The sequence below is a fragment of the Ostrea edulis genome, chromosome 3, assembly GCF_947568905.1.
Source record: "Ostrea edulis chromosome 3, xbOstEdul1.1, whole genome shotgun sequence".
NCBI lineage: Eukaryota > Metazoa > Mollusca > Bivalvia > Ostreida > Ostreidae > Ostrea > Ostrea edulis.
In genome coordinates, this window is record NC_079166.1 from 24,730,235 (window position 1) to 24,743,787 (window position 13,553).

General features: G+C 35.1%; 1 protein-coding gene and 1 long non-coding RNA gene across 4 annotated transcripts; both read right to left on the reverse strand.

Moving 5' to 3' along the window:
* Window positions 1–4,189: 4,189 nt before the first annotated feature.
* LOC130052513 (uncharacterized) lies at window positions 4,190–5,674 on the reverse strand. The gene is made up of 2 exons (XR_008800859.1): window positions 5,550–5,674; window positions 4,190–4,754 (listed from the first exon to the last, which is right to left on the reverse strand). It is a non-coding gene; the product is annotated as an uncharacterized LOC130052513 (long non-coding RNA).
* A 380-nt stretch (window positions 5,675–6,054) lies between these two features.
* LOC125674769 (uncharacterized) lies at window positions 6,055–10,745 on the reverse strand. 3 transcript variants are annotated; one of them, XR_008800848.1, is made up of 3 exons: window positions 10,546–10,720; window positions 8,822–8,953; window positions 6,055–6,445 (listed from the first exon to the last, which is right to left on the reverse strand). XR_008800848.1 is itself a non-coding variant. In XM_056157658.1 (3 exons), exons 1-3 carry the CDS (start codon window positions 10,564–10,566, stop codon window positions 7,467–7,469), a joined length of 387 nt encoding a protein of 128 aa, XP_056013633.1. In that variant the 5' UTR covers window positions 10,567–10,745; the 3' UTR covers window positions 6,457–7,466. The 3 variants fall into 3 exon arrangements, 2 of the variants coding, with proteins under 2 accessions (XP_056013633.1, XP_048768006.1); XM_056157658.1 differs by lacking the exon at window positions 6,055–6,445 and adding an exon at window positions 6,457–7,700 and having other exon boundaries at window positions 10,546–10,745; XM_048912049.2 differs by lacking the exon at window positions 6,055–6,445 and adding an exon at window positions 7,919–8,221 and having other exon boundaries at window positions 10,546–10,724.
* Between the last annotated feature and the right edge of the window lie 2,808 nt (window positions 10,746–13,553).

Here is a 13,553-nt window from a genome sequence, read left to right on the forward strand (position 1 = left end):
ATATTATATCAATGAGAAACTCCTACATCTTTTCATATCAATTATTAATCAGGCAAAATTTAAAACAACGCGCATATCCTAAAATTGGTCTAAAACATTCCTATATTAACAAAATATGCACGTAAAGCATTAACATAGTAAATTACGTGGTATTCAAAGTAATGGAACATTTCAAATTTTACTTAAAGGTCAAGTTGAACTTAACTAAAGAGTTTGTGTAATCTATGTTAGTGTAATTTTGATAACGAATAGTGCACTATAAATTTTGATTTCAGAAAGCGTACTTCATATGTCGTTTCGATCTATCCCGGTGAACTAAAAACAAGACACCACAGAATATTCCACATCTGCTTCGTACTAAGATATTTTATTGAGCAAGGAACTTTACGGCAAACTAATTCAACTTCATGACAAATGGGATTATTTCAGCTCCTCATGTCTAAAAAGCAATATTCCATTATCACCTGCATATTGTGTTTATGTCATCTATTTCCATACACAAGAACTTGCTCTCTCCGTATGGCCAGGTTTAAATTGAGGTAGACTTAAGAAACAAAATTATGTTAGAGGGGTTTCAATAGTCTTGTTTAAAGTCAGCATTTTTAAATTTCTATAGCCGTTATAACAACCTAGTTTGCCCATAAAACCTATCATTGGGTCAAATGATTTTTAACGTGTTTCATGCCGATTGTTAGACCGTTCCTTACACACAGCTTTTGACTACGGATTACTCTGTTTACCTGATCAAAATATAGGGCTCACGGTGGGTGTGACCGGTCGACAGGGGATGCTTACTCCTCCTAGGCATCTGATCCCACCTCTGGCGTGTCCAGGGGTCTGTGTTTGCCCAACTCTCCCTTTTGTATTGTTTATAGGAGTTCTGAGATTGATCACTGATCGTTATTTTCACAGTTCATGTATCTGTTTAGATTTCTTTTCGAAAGCTATATCATTCAATGCTTACTCCTCCTAGGCACCGGATCCCACCTCTAGTATATCCAGGGGTCCGTGTTTGCCCAACTCTCTGTTTTGCATTGCTTAGAGGAATTATGAGATTGATCACTTTTCGTTATCTTCACCTTTCATCTAAATGTCGAATTGAAGGTCACAGCAAGAGATTGCTTCTTCTCAGATAGGAGTTTCTGAATAAATTCTGCTTCATGGGAATATATGGAAACCGAAGCCTTAATTATAATAATAATAATAGAACAATATCAATCAAATTAATTCAGGACAAAGTAGATATTATTATTACATTTTTTGGAAATCCACCATGTAAAAAATGAAAAGAAAAAAAAACCCAAACGGGATGATTTCAGATTCCCCAATGGCAACTTATCTATGTAGCAATATTCCATTATCACCAGCATATGGAGTTTATACCTTTCAACTGATTTGATACACGCAACTTGATCTGATTGTTAGGCAGTTTTTGGCACACTGATTTTGACTACGGGTGACTCCGTTTACGTGATCAAGATATAGGGTGTGACTAGTCGACTAGTCGACAGGGGATGCTTACTCCTTCTAGGCACCTGAACCCAGGTCTGCTATATCCAGGGATCGGTGTTTGACCAACTCTCTATTTTGTATTCCTTATAGGATCATTCTTAGTTATCTTCATCTTTCATGTATAGAATTTCGTTCGGCCTTGAATGTGGCGTGTCAATGGCCCCTGGTTAGGAATCAGGTTTCCAGAAATTCGTGGGGTATCTCTAGGGTAATGTTAGGAATTAGTGCTGTGATTTCTGGTGTTAGGAGATGTGTAAATAGCGAATTAAACAAAATAGAGGAAAATGTGTTGCCATCCTATCGCTTCGTGAATGTAGCCCACCAGTAGGATTCATGCCTGATTCTCACTTTTTCACTTTCTTGATAGAATTGCTTACTTCTGACACCCATGAGATTGATCATTGTTCGTTATCTAGCTAAACATAACAAAAGTCCTCCAATCCACTCAATATACGCTCGAGATCCATCCACCGTATGCACCATCACGCAACAGACGAAAACGTTTTTCATCTAGACCTTCACTACCAGGTGTTTTAAATTATTTAGAGGTCATTGAATTTAATTAATATCTTATTTCGCATACCTCATACCTGTGTATTCAGTTTGCTTTACCAATCGCAATTGGGGTGGGGTCCTAACTCGATACTAATATACTGGTAAAGATCAAAAAGATGTAAAAATAGATATTTCGTGTTGTTTGGTGATTTTAAAAGTGTTGATTAATCTTGAATTATCCAACATAATGTAAATTAGGAGTCTCCATTACAGTACAAGGGATGGATAGTATGCCATTGCGTCGATTGTTTACATGTCAACTCATTATGTAAGTCATCATGTACCTTTATATTTCGAAAAAAACAGCTATTCCGATCCATTGCATTATTCAGGTACCAGAGCTCAATATATAGAAATTTAAGCATACCAATCCTAAATCAACCGGATGAATATAGAAAATATTAGCAAAATATAGGCCTTGCAATGTTTGTAAATGGAATTCAAATAAAACACAAATTTGTAACTATGACTTTGAAATGGGGATAGATGGGAGCTATAGTTCCTAGTGTAGCGGCTCTACGTGTCTCGGTCCAAGTGATAACTTCCGCATCATTGTAAACACTCGTGAAACAATAAAGTTATACCGTCATAAGTTAAACTTTGAGTTAAAAAATATCACACAGAATAGATACAAATGAAATCCTGTAATTTAAAACCGACATGAAACTCACCAACATGTTCCAATTTTAGGATGGCAAGGGTGCTCAGAATCCTTCTATTTTGAGGAATTCCTTCAAGGTGAACCAATTCGTCTTAAAGAAACGCAAATGCAGAGTCGTACCTTGGTTTTGAAAACAAATGAGACACAACTCTATCTGTAAGGAGTCGATGGAAATCGTTTGACCCCTATTGTGTCCAGGTCGGTGCCCTGGTAGGGAGTGGCAGAGGCGAAGCCTCCAGGCGAAAAACCGATTTTTAGGAATATTGGATGTGAAAATTAATCGTTTTCTCCTCACAATTTTGTTAATTCCACCCGTGTCATAATTGAACATTTCATTTCACTTGTTAAGAGGCACAATTAATAGCGTTTAATATATTTGAATTATGCACGATCAACAGACATGTAGTTAGTTGATTTAACTTCATTTTTAACTCTCCAATTCGGCTGTGCTTGGAATCTATCGAGATTAGAGTCTAATCCCTGTGAATAAACAGCAAAACAAGACCGAAAAGCCTATCATCAATCAGCGTAGACCCGGTCCTATGCTTAAGACGTCTCATTGTAGAAAAGGATCTTCGCAAGGCAAAAACACTAACTGGCATAGTATGTAGCCCTAATTGATACAATGAAGGGTGAAGATAACGAACAGTGATTAATGTCATAAAACCTATAAACAATACCAAAAGGAGTTGCGCAAACACGGACCCCTGGACACACCAAAGGTGGAATCAGGTGCCCAGGAGGAGCGTGCATCCTCTGTCAACCGGTCACATACGCAGTGAGTACTATACCTTTATCAGATATCCGTAGTCAAAATCAGTGTGCCAAGAACGTCCTAACAATCGGTATGAAATCATTCCTATTCTATTTGTAAAGGACTAAGACCATGTTTAGCTATATCGGCCCTGTGGTGTGTTAAAAAATAAAGCAGAATGAATTGAAATAAAATTGCTATCATTTGATAATATAATCTTTATACCATCGCGACGTGCCAAGATTTCCCCGCCAAAACGTCAGCTTGTGGAATTCTATACAAGACAAAACCGGTATCGGTCTGGTTTTCTGCAGAAATCTCCACTTTTTTCAAATTTAGTCATATAATTCATATAAAACACGACCTTCGATCCAGAAACTGACTGTAGTCTATCAAAATCTATCAATACAAATAAATTTTGCACGAACGATTTTTTGGATCGAAAGGTGTGCTGTTGATGAATATCAACTTTGAATTAAATCGAGAGCAATCCGGAATTATTTATTTTTGTGAGAGTTGTGGGTATTTTATTAATTATGTTGCTTTGAAAAATTAAAACAATATACTTATGTGGAGTCTGCATCATTTCCATGCAGAATACACCCCTATATGGTGTTTTTATCACAAGTTTGTGCAGGAATTCTAAAAGCTATAGAATTTTGATGCGTAAACAAACGAATCTGCTGTCCGACAAATCGGACCTTCAATGCTATAGAAAGTTTTTATTTAGACGACACCAACATAATTACTAAGATCAAAATGAAAAGAATTTATAGAACATGCATTGATACTATTACCGATATATCGGAAGTATAACGTTAACTGGACAAACACCACCAAATGTTTTCCCATAGACTTCCATACAAATTCCAATCACTGTCAATTATTTATTAAGCCAATTTTCAAAAAATCAGTCACCATTCAGCAAAGTTCATCATCTCCCCTTCAAAATTCCACCAAAAAATATATGGCTTGCCGTTGCGTTTTTCCTTCAAATTTTGGCTATTTTACAACTAGTGTAGATCCGCACTGAATGAAATTGTCCATCCAAATATCACCTCTCCACTCAGATCTTCCCTTATAACTTCTGTATCTTTCTACATATTCTGTTATGTCACCTGTCATTTTTATCACTTATATTTCACTATTAAATTCCATCACAAAGATTTTCTGTTAATGACCAATCAGATCTCCTGTCAACTTTTCTTCTCCGCACAACTTTGGGTGTCCACAATGGCGGCGCCCTGTAGCTAGGCAATTCTGGTGTTTTTCCTATAACCAAATGGAAAACAAAGTGAAAAAGTGGCCAATTTGACATTTTTAGATAACATGCACATAGTACATGTAAAATATGTAACATGAAAAAATTACATGAAAAAACATGCAAATTATGACTATCTATATAATGTAACCCCTCACACATGATGAACTCAACTGTGATATGAAGCTGTGTTGAATGTCAACTTTATAATGACTTTTTACAGTGCTTATTGAAGTAAAAAATGTAAATAACAGTCTTATTGTCTTATTTTTTATGTTTTCAAGAGGATCTGAGGATTCACATGTAATTTACATATTCAGGGTACATTCTACCCGGTTTTTGAAAAAATGGCCAAAAAATCTTAATTTATCAAGGAAAAATGCTTTCAAAATGCATTTACTTTTCCAATTCAGAATGAATTCACTAAGCTGCTGACAGTCAATTAATAGAAGGTTATCAAAACATATGAGGGGTAATCTGATCTAGTAGTGTTGTTTCTCTGTGACAGTAAAACTGTCACTACCCTCTTTAACTCAGATACATTTTGCAGTGAGGGTTGCTTGCTAATTCCTATCATGATAATAAATTATTACATGATATCACTTAAACTTGACATGATGCTGATAGAGCACTGGAAAAAGCACATCACAAGTGAATTTCACTTCAGACAGAATATTCCTAGCAGAATTATACATGTATGTCAGTTTTCAAAGATGGGAAAATTCAAAAAAGGGAATAATTATGGTTTTAAGCCAAAATATGTGCCTCACAACAAGGGGAAATTACATGAAAAAAAGAAAACTCACCTGCACCATTCACGAGAGTTGACAGGGAAACCCTACAACTGGTGACGCATCCACCCTCTCTGTGCGAGGAGCAGGAAATGATGCTCAGGCCTGGGTGCCACCGACTGCTTCAGCCAAGACCCCTGAAAAGGAAGGAAACTATGAGACTTTAAATCAGGCTGAATCCTCAGGGTAACGATTACAATTCTTCTAACTTTCTTAAATTATGAAACAAAACCTCTTTGAGTCGAAAATATTTTTTCTAATTCTCAGAATAGGCCCACATATGGCCAAATTGGCTGAAATAAGGGGTATCCCTAAGATCCTGTAAATTTAATTAGCTTAATTAATTTTATAATTAATAAACTCTCTAAATTATAGCAACATTACAATAATTGTTCATTCATATGAAGAGAAAGTTACAAAAAACAGTTGTTAGGGACTGTGATGAGCCTCTTGACTCAACTTTGAGAACAAGTATAGTCAAAGGGAAGTAACTCTAATTTCTGAAAATGAACTTGCCTGGTTAGGAAGTAATCAGGTACATAACTGATTTCGGCAGGTGTGAAAATGACTCCTACAGACTGCTGCATCTGGAAAAGACATGTGGCATGTTCAACGCAGAGTTCAAAGAACATGGGCGGGTCAATCCAGGCTGTGATGGTGACCTAACCTGGGACTTGGACTCTGAAGAGAGGCGTGGCCTGGGCACTAGCTTACGGCTTAAATGTAACACCTGCACCTACGTGTCCAAAATGTATAGCCTCTATGTCGAAGTAGAATCCGGTTCCAGGGGAAGGAAAGCAGCAGCAATAAACTATGGCCTACAAATAGGTCTCAGTCAAACCCCCATTGGCAGTTCTTCTCTTCGTAAAATCCTCATGTCAACCAACACCCCACCTCCAGCCGAGTCTTCTCTACAAAAAAAACAAGCAACACCATTATGCAAAAAGTAATCACCTTAAACAAGTCTGATATGAAAAAAAGATGTAAGAAATTAGTTGATATTAATAAATTGAGGGGGACAAAAGTCCAAAAACCATAGGAATTCAGTGCGACGGGATGTATAATAACGCCCTATATTCTGGGGTAGGGGAAACCCCCTTCCAGCCAGCTATTCAAAACCACCATCTAAATATGCTAAATGAAATGAAATTTACATGTAAAATACATATAATTACATAAAATGCACCAGGACATGTGTGACTTGCTGCACACCCCCTGCAACTGGCGGTGAATCCTCTCCTGGTTGATAGAGTGGGACTCCACTACCAAATGCTGGGGGTTCACACACAGCTTGGTATGGCAGAGGTGGCTACTTTCTACATTGTCACGTGGAAACTGACTCCGAGTCAGTTTCCACTCTGCCATAAGGGCAACTCTGTGGGCCTTTTCCACCTTTCTTCCCTCCTCTGGCCAGTAGCCAGAGGGGGAAATCCTACCCCTCCAAATGATGCAGGTGCCCCCTTGGGGGCCCCGTACACTTTTACGATTTACTTCTTCTTTCAAATTATCAAAAAATGCATCCATTTTATTCTAAAACTGACAAATGGCGCTAAAAATGCACTACTTTCTTACACTTACCTCATAAACTGGTTCTCGCTACCTCAGTATAGGACAAACACCACCAAATGTTTTCCCATAGACTTCCATACAAATTCCAATCACTGTCAATTATTTATTAAGCCAATTTTCAAAAAATCAGTCACCATTCAGCAAAGTTCATCATCTCCCCTTCAAAATTCCACCAAAAAATATATGGCTTGCCGTTGCGTTTTTCCTTCAAATTTTGGCCTGTTTACAACTAGTGTAGATCCGCACTGAATGAAATTGTCCATCCAAATATCACCTCTCCACTCAGATCTTCCCTTATAACTTCTGTATCTTTCTACATATTCTGTTATGTCACCTGTCATTTTTATCACTTATATTTCACTATTAAATTCCATCACAAAGATTTTCTGTTAATGACCAATCAGATCTCCTGTCAACTTTTCTTTTCCGCACAACTTTGGGTGTCCACAATGGCGGCGCCCTGTAGCTAGGCAATTCTGGTGTTTTTCCAACTAGGGCAAGTAAATGTATAAAGGATTTTTGACCAAGTGACGTCATAGACGCCGTGGCTGAGTGGTAGAGAGCCCTTCCTTCAAGCAGGAGATCCGGTTTCAATTCCTACCCGTGTCAATATTTTTTTTTTTAAATCATACTGTTAACTACATTTTTCTTGGCATTATTGAAAAATTAATTTCTTTCAAGATACTGAAGATGAAATTATACCTGAATACAAATAAAAATAAATAGGCCTATGCAATCACAGAACACCAAGAAAATATGCAAGGATTACAGATTACATTTTTTAAAATTCATTGAAAAAAACCCAACCAAAATACTTTATTTTCGGACTTGATTTTATTTCAAAGTATGAACCAGCAAAAGATAATGGAGAGGAAAGTTTTTCCAATGCATCTAATGTACAGAAGAAAAGTCAGAAAAAATGTGAATCCATTAGCTGTTCGTCATTTCCTGCAGAGTAAGAACTTTCTTGTTGAAACCACCACATGATATATTGTGTAGCAAGTGTAGACATGTGTGTCAGTAAATTCACATCCAACAAAATTGTCACCACCAATCTCGGCCACTTCCTGAGACAAAGTATCTACAGACAATTTCAATACCTCTCGACAGAACCAGACCTGTGGTAATGGTAATTAAATGACAGCCAGTTTCAATGTAATGCGGGTGTAATGGACCATTTTTGCATTACAAGTAATGATAATGTAATGCATACTGTACTGCACATTATTTTTCATTACATTTACACTACTTCAAATATTTGATGATATTTTGAAGATTTAGAATAATTCATTTTATTAGTGAGATTGACTGAAACATTTGAAACATTGATGACAATCAAATGCAATGAATAACTTAATAGATATGTTTCCTAACATTGCTGAATATTTTGTGTACTTATGTTAATGTATAATTAAAAATCATAATACAGAAATAATTTTTCTGCCATTTCTTTAATATCTGACAGTATGTTATGTAAATGTGTAATGTAAATTCACTCTCAAGTAATGTAATACATTATATTTCAAAATAGGAGTAATGGTAATGTGAAATTAAGGGTAAACTTCAGAGTCGACATGTTTCTTCCAAGCAATATAGTCTTGTTTGGATCCAGTTTTTCCAGTTCTGATATAACTGCCTAATTCTGTACAATGTAGGTGTCAATCTGGTCCCCCTATTGTGGGAATCTGTTTCCACATAACTGCTGTATAATCTGGTACCTTGCTATTGGCAGGCACAACAAGGAAGCTATGTATGAATCTGATGGCAGTGATGATAGCATTATATGGATTCTTGTCAATCTGATTCATGTCACCCTTGCCATCAATTTTTGCTGTACATATTATATCATCCTGAAATTCAAATTACTCCAGTATTATATCATTATCAAAACTATATCATAAATGAAAGGTGAAGATAACAAACAGTGATCAATCTCATAACTCCTACATGCAATACAAAATAGATAGTTGGGCAAACACGAACCCCTGTATTATGATATTAATATAAAAGTTGTACTTTCATGCCCTCCTGTATTTTCATTGATATAAAATTCAGAAAAATTACATTTATGTATTCGGTGGGAGATTGACATGTCTTCAACTAAACAATAGAGGACAGTTTAGCTACATGTACATTTCTGCATAAATAATTATATACACAAACATTTCATTTGAATTTGATCCCCCATCTAATAATTTTTGTTGTAGCTAATGTTGATATATTATCTTACTTCACAATTATCAGCAAATTCACAAAATATTTTTATGTTTCATACTCTTTCTTGTGGGAGATGTATGGAAAAATTTAATATTCAATAATATAAAGGAGATAAAAAATATATGCTTAAATCATGGTAGTACCCATGAAATTCAACATTCTCTGAGTGATTCTATATCTAATCCCAATGCAGGCATGTAAGTTGTAATTGTTGAAATTAAGTTTGACATGTTTTACAATTTATCTTGAAATATGGCACATTTAAATTATAAAACCAAACTGTTCTTATGATTTTCCTGGCTTAGTGGTGCTTTTAAGTATTTAAAAATTATTGAATGTAAAAATCATTCTGACTTTTCTAATCCATGTTTCCGCGTACGGCCAATATATATATATATATGTTAATTGGTTTCCACTTTCCCAACCTACCCTAATTAAAAATTTCTGTTGACCCTAACACATTTTTTTTCTATCCTCACAGATTTTGCAAATGTCATCACTACAACAAAAATATATTTATTGACTTATGAAGTTATTTATTATGCACTAATACCAGACAGATTCCAAAACACAGAAACAGTTTTTGTTTACAGTAAATTGAAGAAATGTATCGATTCATCATATAACTTTTATTTGATTACTAAATAATCACTAAATTAAGTTTAAACATAGTAGAATACTAGAGTACCAAATCATTCGAAAATTATTCAACCTATAACCCCCCACAGGCCTACCTGTTACCCCAGAGACATATACTATTATGGAAATATACATCTATATACAATTATATGTCTCTTTAACCTATACAAATACTTTTTAGACCATACAATGATACATGGAAAGTTCAAAGTGTAAAGTGAGTCAAACATCATGTAAGAAAATTCAAATAGACCCGAGAAGGTCATGCACTTGGAATTGAAAATGGCATGATCGTGAAACAGCTGATTTTTCTGATCAGCTGATATACATACAATTTTAAATCTTAACAATATATAATTATAATAGATAAACAATAAATATATGTTGACAACAGTTAACAGATTTGTTGTGGGATTTCCAACAGCCCAATGCGTGAATATTATGAGTTTATGTCAACACACCACATGCGCACCATACTATTCGTTCCATGCGACTTGTTTATCATTTTTAAGAGCAATTGGTACACCTATTTGGTTATACAGTTTAACGAGTAGAGGTGAAGTATATTCATATTTCTGAAACTTACGTTGAAATGCGATGAGTACATCCTCTGCAACTTCCACGAACAGCGCAAACAGGCTAACGGCGCGGTGTGTGAAAATGGCCGAATGAAGGAGATTGAAAAATATGGTGTGCCATTCGGGCTATAAGTAAAATAACCTTATTGCGTATTGGGAGAGAAAATTTCTTTTTCAAGATCTTATTATATATTAAACCACTCATTGCATAATTATGTTTTACAATACGTTACCACTTCTAATAATATATAACGACGTTGTATGACGCAATCTTAAAAAGTAGAGCAAATTATAGGATTTATACTAGTAATGTAAACCTAAAAATAGTGTTCTTTCACGAACTCTACGTATAAAAACCAGTACATTATAGGAAAAGAACATGTTAGAGGATATTTCTAACAAAAAATTATTCACTTTGGACGTTAGGCCGAATTTTGATAAACATGGTCTTAGTCCTTTATTAGAATGTTTGTTACTATTTCAAGACTTATTTTCCCTTTTCCTTTTCTTCAAAAAATATGATTATTTTGTTTATTTATTTTTTATCTTTGATCCCGAACTTTATTTTTGACTTTGATTCCGAACTTTATTAAAACTTTAACTTCCATGCATAACTACTAAACGTGTACGTCACTAATTGAAAATAATTTCTGTGATCTTATAATGGTAGATAATTATCTTTTCAATGCATGGTATTTCATAGCAACATGGCTGAGTGTTTGAGTCACATACAACATTACAACATTTGTTTTAATGAGAGGGGATGTCTTTTTTTTTTTTTATCTTTTATTTAATTCAATATCAACAAATATATAAATCATTCATCAACATTATTTCAATGTTCTACATATTCAAATATATGTTATATATCAATGAATTTGTAGTACAATATATAATACAATTTTATGCAATAGAGAGGGGGTGTCGTTGCGAAATAACTAGAGAGAAAGTTATCTCATTGCCACAATGGAATGGAATCTACGCCTGTAAGTGACACTACTGAACGAAATGATTGTCAAACTGTTCGAAATATCTAGTTCGGCATTGTACCCATAGTCTAACCAAGGAATGTGGTGTCTGAACTGACGTCCGAGAATGTATCGTTATTTTTACTACGGATAACTCCGTTTACCTGATCTTGATATAGAGCTCACGGCGGGTTGACCGGTCAATAGGAGATGCTTACTCATCTTAGGCTAGGCATCTGATCCTACTTTTGGTATATCAAGGGGCATGTATTTCCCCAACTCTCTATTTTGTATTTCTTATCCAGAGGTGAAAATAGGAGTTATGAGATTGATCACTGCTCGTTTCATGTTATGAACTTTTGTTTGAATGTGTCTGATATTGTTTCCATTTCATAGCATATCAGTCTCCATTTTTATCAATAGTGTGCGCAAAGATGATATTCATATATTGTCACCTTGAAATTGCGCCCAATCTGAATGCATGACACGTTTAAAATGGATTCATTTGCAGTAACATGTATTTACTCATAAACAATGCGAAAATTCAGTAACATCTCCTATGACTAGCATTTGACAATTTTATATATATATTCTAGACATATTTTTGCGCTTCAAGCTGGTAGCAACTTATGACTTATATATCAATGATACGGAATTCATAGGAATGTGGTCAACTCCGGTAATTCGATATAATGTTGTTTTAATTTGGGTATGCATTAGACTCCAACAGTTTTTATTTAAAGGACTTGTATTTCTTGTGCGACTGTCAATAAATATTCAGCTGGGAACCCACATATACGTGAACTTTTTTTAATAAGTAAGACAACGTTATGGTTTTTTAAAATAAAAACTGCCTTGATATCCAGCTTACGTAGGGTGAAATTGTCATGTGGGGAATGTATGGTAGTTCGTTCGCAGTCAACACATGGGTTAGTGTTGTTTCGGTGTTTAACTGCAATGATTATAATTATACTCATGAATTTGACGTGTAATTTCACACAAAAATTGTAGTACATTTTACCATGGCAGCCCTTAACCTTCTTGTGCAGTTTTCAATGAAAGATGAAGATAAAGAACAATGATCAATCACATAACTCCCACAAGCAATACAAAATAGATAGTTGGGCAAACACGGACACCTGGACACACCAGAGGTTGGATCAGGTGCCTAGTAGGAGTAAGCATCCCCTGTCGACCGGTCATACCAACCATGAGCCCTATCTCTTGATAAAGAAAACAGAATAATCCGTAGTCAAAATCAGTATGCTACGAACGCCCTAACAATCGGTATGAAACACATCAGACAACATTTGACACAATGATGCATTGTATGTAGTATTGGCAAATTAATAGTAGCGGCCGTAGAATTTGCGAAATACTGACTTTAAACGAGACTGTTGAAACCCATGTAACATAAACTTGTATGTCTGTAGCCTGTCTCGATTTAAAAACTGATCATACACAGAACAAGCTCTTGCATATCGAAGTTGAGAGATATAAACACCATATACAGGTGATAATGGGTTACTGGTAAATAAGTATGGGTAGTTGACAATATGTCAGAAAAGTAATAGGTACTCTGATGGTCAATTACTACACAAAAGGATATTCAAAAAAGAAAATATATGTGAATAATGTATATTCTTAGCTTTTGTTCTTGAAAATATCAAATTTTGAGAAAAGGCCTATTGGTTATCCATGGGTCTAGCTCTTTGTTTGAAGTAAAATATAAAGATAATTAAACTCGCGTCAGTAAGATGCCGCCCATTATATATTTCCCACTGTAGGCTCTAGTGTAATTTTGATTGTTATAAAATTTACGATATGAAACAGAAGAACCTTGTCTCGTTGTCAACAGAGCTTACCAATTCTTTTGGAATACAATCATGTCGACAAACCAGGATTCTGTAAAAGCAAGCTCAGCTGGAAATTATTAAAAATTGATGGAGAAATCACAGATTAATCAAGTGCTGAGAGAGTATGCCAAATATCAACTAGCAAATTACTCATCATGTCTGGCGTAACAAAGATAATTTGCAACACTATAT